We start from the raw sequence: 3,752 nt of genomic DNA, 5'->3' as shown, positions 1-3,752 counted from the left end.
ACTGGGCAGGAGACAAAAATGGAGATAAATAATTTGGCTGAAACCAACACAATCAAGGCACCAAGAATCCACACCTGTTTAATATGCATCAAACTACTTACAGTGCTATAATTCCTTTATTCTTGCAGCAGTACATATCAACATGAAAACCTGTTCCACTTCCGAAGTGCACTGAAAAACATTTTTCAGCCTATTTCATCTTCTGTGCCATTTACTACTTATTGCAAAATTATAATGGCATTTGTTCAACTGTTAGAGGCAGTAAAAAAGTGATTGGAACATCAGTTTAGTTACACTTAACACATGAGATAATGGCAATAGCATGGCTATTGCTAATGGAATGTAGTTTATAGTATGTTTGCTGCATAATTTTTTTCCATTTTACAATATTATCACCCTGTCACCAACTTAATTCCACATCCAGAGGCAACCTGTGACGCAAAGTATAGTATCACAAAGAAAGAGGAAGGGGAAGTAATAACAAATGCTCTTGGATGTCATATACCACGTGTAAGTGAATTCAGATACACAGTCATACCGAGCAGAAACAGTACAAAAGGGAGTCAAGAATAGTATGCAAAATACAGTTGTTGCTCTTCACAATTGTGAGATAGTAGAAGAACAGAAATCTACATCTGTAAGGCAAATGCAACAGTTTGTCACATCATTATTCTATTGTAGAAATTCCCTGAACATATTACATGCCACATCACAGTGGCCACATTACATGCCAAATTATAACAAGCATTCCATGTATTATGAGTGATATCTAGGTACGAAAATAACTAAGACACAATTCATAAAATTCTGTATTATATATGCCAAAACCATTACAAAAAATTATTTTACAGAGATACTGCATTATTATAACAGATCATGCTCTTTTAAATGGTACACTGTCAAAACAAAATTATGCAGATATTATTGCAATAAACAATTATCATCAATATGAGAGAACAGATGACAATTACTTGTTGATGAAAGATTATACGGTTATTTCCTTTCTTTAAGTTTCTGTGATTAACATAGCCTTGTACACTATACTTCACTTAGGCATTGACAGTGGAATGAACGCTAGAGGCAATATAGCGTCCATATTTGTCACTAGAACATCTGAAAAATCTGGCTTTGCCAAATAGACTTTCATGTCTGTTCCAAATTCAACCATCACTTGACGACATGAGCCACAGGGCGATATAAATCCCTGAGTTACATCTCCCGTTATCGCAAAATGCTTGAACAGCTTTTTGCCTTCACTTACGGCTTTTACAATTGCAGTGCGTTCAGCACATATACTGGAACCATATGCGGCGTTTTCAACATTACAACCACCGAACACAGAGTCGTCATCACACTTCAACGCTGCTCCTACTGGAAATTTACTGTATGGGCAGTGAGCTTTCTGTCTATAAGAAACAGCTGTTCTGATGAGCTCCTGAACATCTGAGTCTGTAATTTTAAAAAAATTATTATAGTAATAATTGTCACGGAAATTAAAAAGAAACGAGTGATTGTAACTGTGACCAGAAAAATGATTGGGACGCCACGCCTTACTTACCAAGGTCAGAGAACTTCACTATTTCGTGGTTTCTTGGATACATGCTTAAAGTTAATGCAACTACTTCAGCTGTCACCCTGGAGCTGTTGACATACAGCAGTTTTTTACATTCTCCCTGGATAGACTCTTTAACTGCTGCTTTGTGAGGCAATCAGCACATCGTAGCAAAGTACGGTGACGCACTGGCGAGACTGATTCCTTGTACATGTTGCCACGACTCTCTACATACCAAGGTTACTAAACGGGCTACACAGAATCATAGACGCCGATGCTTCATCCGCAAATGAGTTCACAGCAGAAAACAGTTTCCCGTGCACCGCGCTGTCTTTTCGCGTACGCTAAGCCAAAATAAACACAAACACAACAAAACAGTAACATTCACCTCCAAAGTTCCGCTAAGCCAAGATAAACACAAACACAACTAAAGAGAAACATTCACCTCCAAAGTTCGTCACCTGATTCAGATACGATACTTGTTCACCAGAGCATAGATATGATACGTTCAAGAACACAGAATGCAGATGAAGTAGTTTTTTGTTTTTCTACAACAAAATGGTTTTTGCACATAAAGTGAATCTTTTACGCCAAAAAATCGACGGATTCAATGATTTTCTGCCATGAAAGCTCTTTTTTATAGTAAAAGAAAAGGTTATCGTTTGTATAGAGGTAATGCTAAACTATTCCGTAAAAAGACGAAGTTTTCTTCTCATATAAAATGTGGTTAATGGTATAGATCGCTGCGATTGGCGTACTTACGTTTTTCGTGCCGCAATGTTGTCAGCTCTCGCCGTTATATACATGGGAAAGGAAAGATGATGTGTTAACTCAGTTATATGCCTAGGTGGCACTGGTCAATTGCTGTGTCTACGCAGCCAATATGAAAGCAGCGGACAGACGATATGTTACGAAGGAACATTGTCATAGTTCATAAAATTCTATATTTTTATATACCCAAACCCACAAACAATTTTACAGAAATTTTGTATTACAGTTTGAGAGCAAAGATAACAATTATTTGTTCATGAAGGCTTGCAGTTTTCTTTCCTGTGATTTACGTGGCTGTACGTCACTCGGGAATTGACGTTGGAACGAACGGTAGAGGCAATATAGTGTCCATGTCCGTCACTAGAACATCTGAAAAATCGGGCTTTGCCAGATAGACCTTCACATCTGTTCCAAATTCAACAATCACTTGACGACATGAGCCACAAGGTGATATAAATCCATCGGTTACGTCTCCTGTTATTGCAAAATGCTTGAACACCTTTTTACCTTCACTTACGGCTTTCACAATTGCAGTGCGTTCAGCACATATCGTGCACCCATAAGCAACGTTTTCAACGTTACAACCACCGAACACAGAGTCGTCATCGCACTTCAACGCTGCTCCTACTTGGAAATTACTGTATGGGCAGTGCGCTTTCTGCCGATAAGCAACAGCTGTTCTGATGAGCTCTTGAATATCTGAGTCTGCAATAAAAAGTGTTTAATAATAGGTAATAATTATTAACGATATTAAAATGAAGTAAAGGTTATACGTGTTGGCTATAAGAAAATGTTGGGGCGCCAGGCCCCACTTACCAAGGTCAGAAAATTTTACTATTTCCTGGTTTCTGGTAGACATGCTTAAGGTTCATCAACTAGTCCAACGGTTACACTGGAGCTGTTCACATGCACTGGTTTACGTTCCCCCTCCGTAGACTATTTAACTGCTGCTTTGTGAGGCAATCAACATAACGGAGTTGTATTCGTCGAGTTAACTGACGTCACTGGTCCCTTGTACGCTACGACTCTTTACAGCCAACGACCGCCGCAGATACACTATCTGCTAAAGAATCCAGTCTAGAGAACAATTTCTTTGTACAAAGCGCTATCATCTCACACCCACTAAACCGAGATAAACATCAACCCACAATAGAACAATAACGTCAAGCTCCTTAAGGTCGTAGCCTTTTTCAAATACGATACTTGTTCACCGGACTGCAGAAATGATTGTTGTAAGAACGTAGTGTCATACAAAGTACTTTTTTCTACTGCACTATGGATTTCGCACTAAGACGGAACATTTTACCCACAAACCCGAAGTGAATTTTCTTTTTTTTATAGCAATAGAACAAGATTGCACACAGGCCCCACGCTAAACGACTCCGTAAGACACGAATGTTCTACTGATATAAAACGTATAGGCCTACGG

General features: G+C 38.7%; 1 protein-coding gene across 2 annotated transcripts; it reads right to left on the bottom strand.

The window, feature by feature from the left end:
* Positions 1 to 796: 796 nt before the first annotated feature.
* LOC126416492 (cytidine deaminase-like) lies at positions 797 to 3,276 on the bottom strand. 2 transcript variants are annotated; one of them, XM_050084232.1, is made up of 3 exons: positions 3,140 to 3,276; positions 2,831 to 3,028; positions 797 to 1,251 (listed from the first exon to the last, which is right to left on the bottom strand). In XM_050084232.1, exons 1-3 carry the CDS (start codon positions 3,180 to 3,182, stop codon positions 1,046 to 1,048), a joined length of 447 nt encoding a protein of 148 aa, XP_049940189.1. In that variant the 5' UTR covers positions 3,183 to 3,276; the 3' UTR covers positions 797 to 1,045. The 2 variants fall into 2 exon arrangements, with proteins under 2 accessions (XP_049940189.1, XP_049940187.1); XM_050084230.1 differs by lacking the exons at positions 2,831 to 3,028; positions 3,140 to 3,276 and adding an exon at positions 1,559 to 2,079 and having other exon boundaries at positions 797 to 1,449.
* Positions 3,277 to 3,752: the final 476 nt, after the last annotated feature.

This window comes from Schistocerca serialis, chromosome 8, assembly GCF_023864345.2.
Source record: "Schistocerca serialis cubense isolate TAMUIC-IGC-003099 chromosome 8, iqSchSeri2.2, whole genome shotgun sequence".
Lineage (NCBI taxonomy): Eukaryota > Metazoa > Arthropoda > Insecta > Orthoptera > Acrididae > Schistocerca > Schistocerca serialis.
This window is presented reverse-complemented; position numbering and strand designations above follow the sequence as displayed.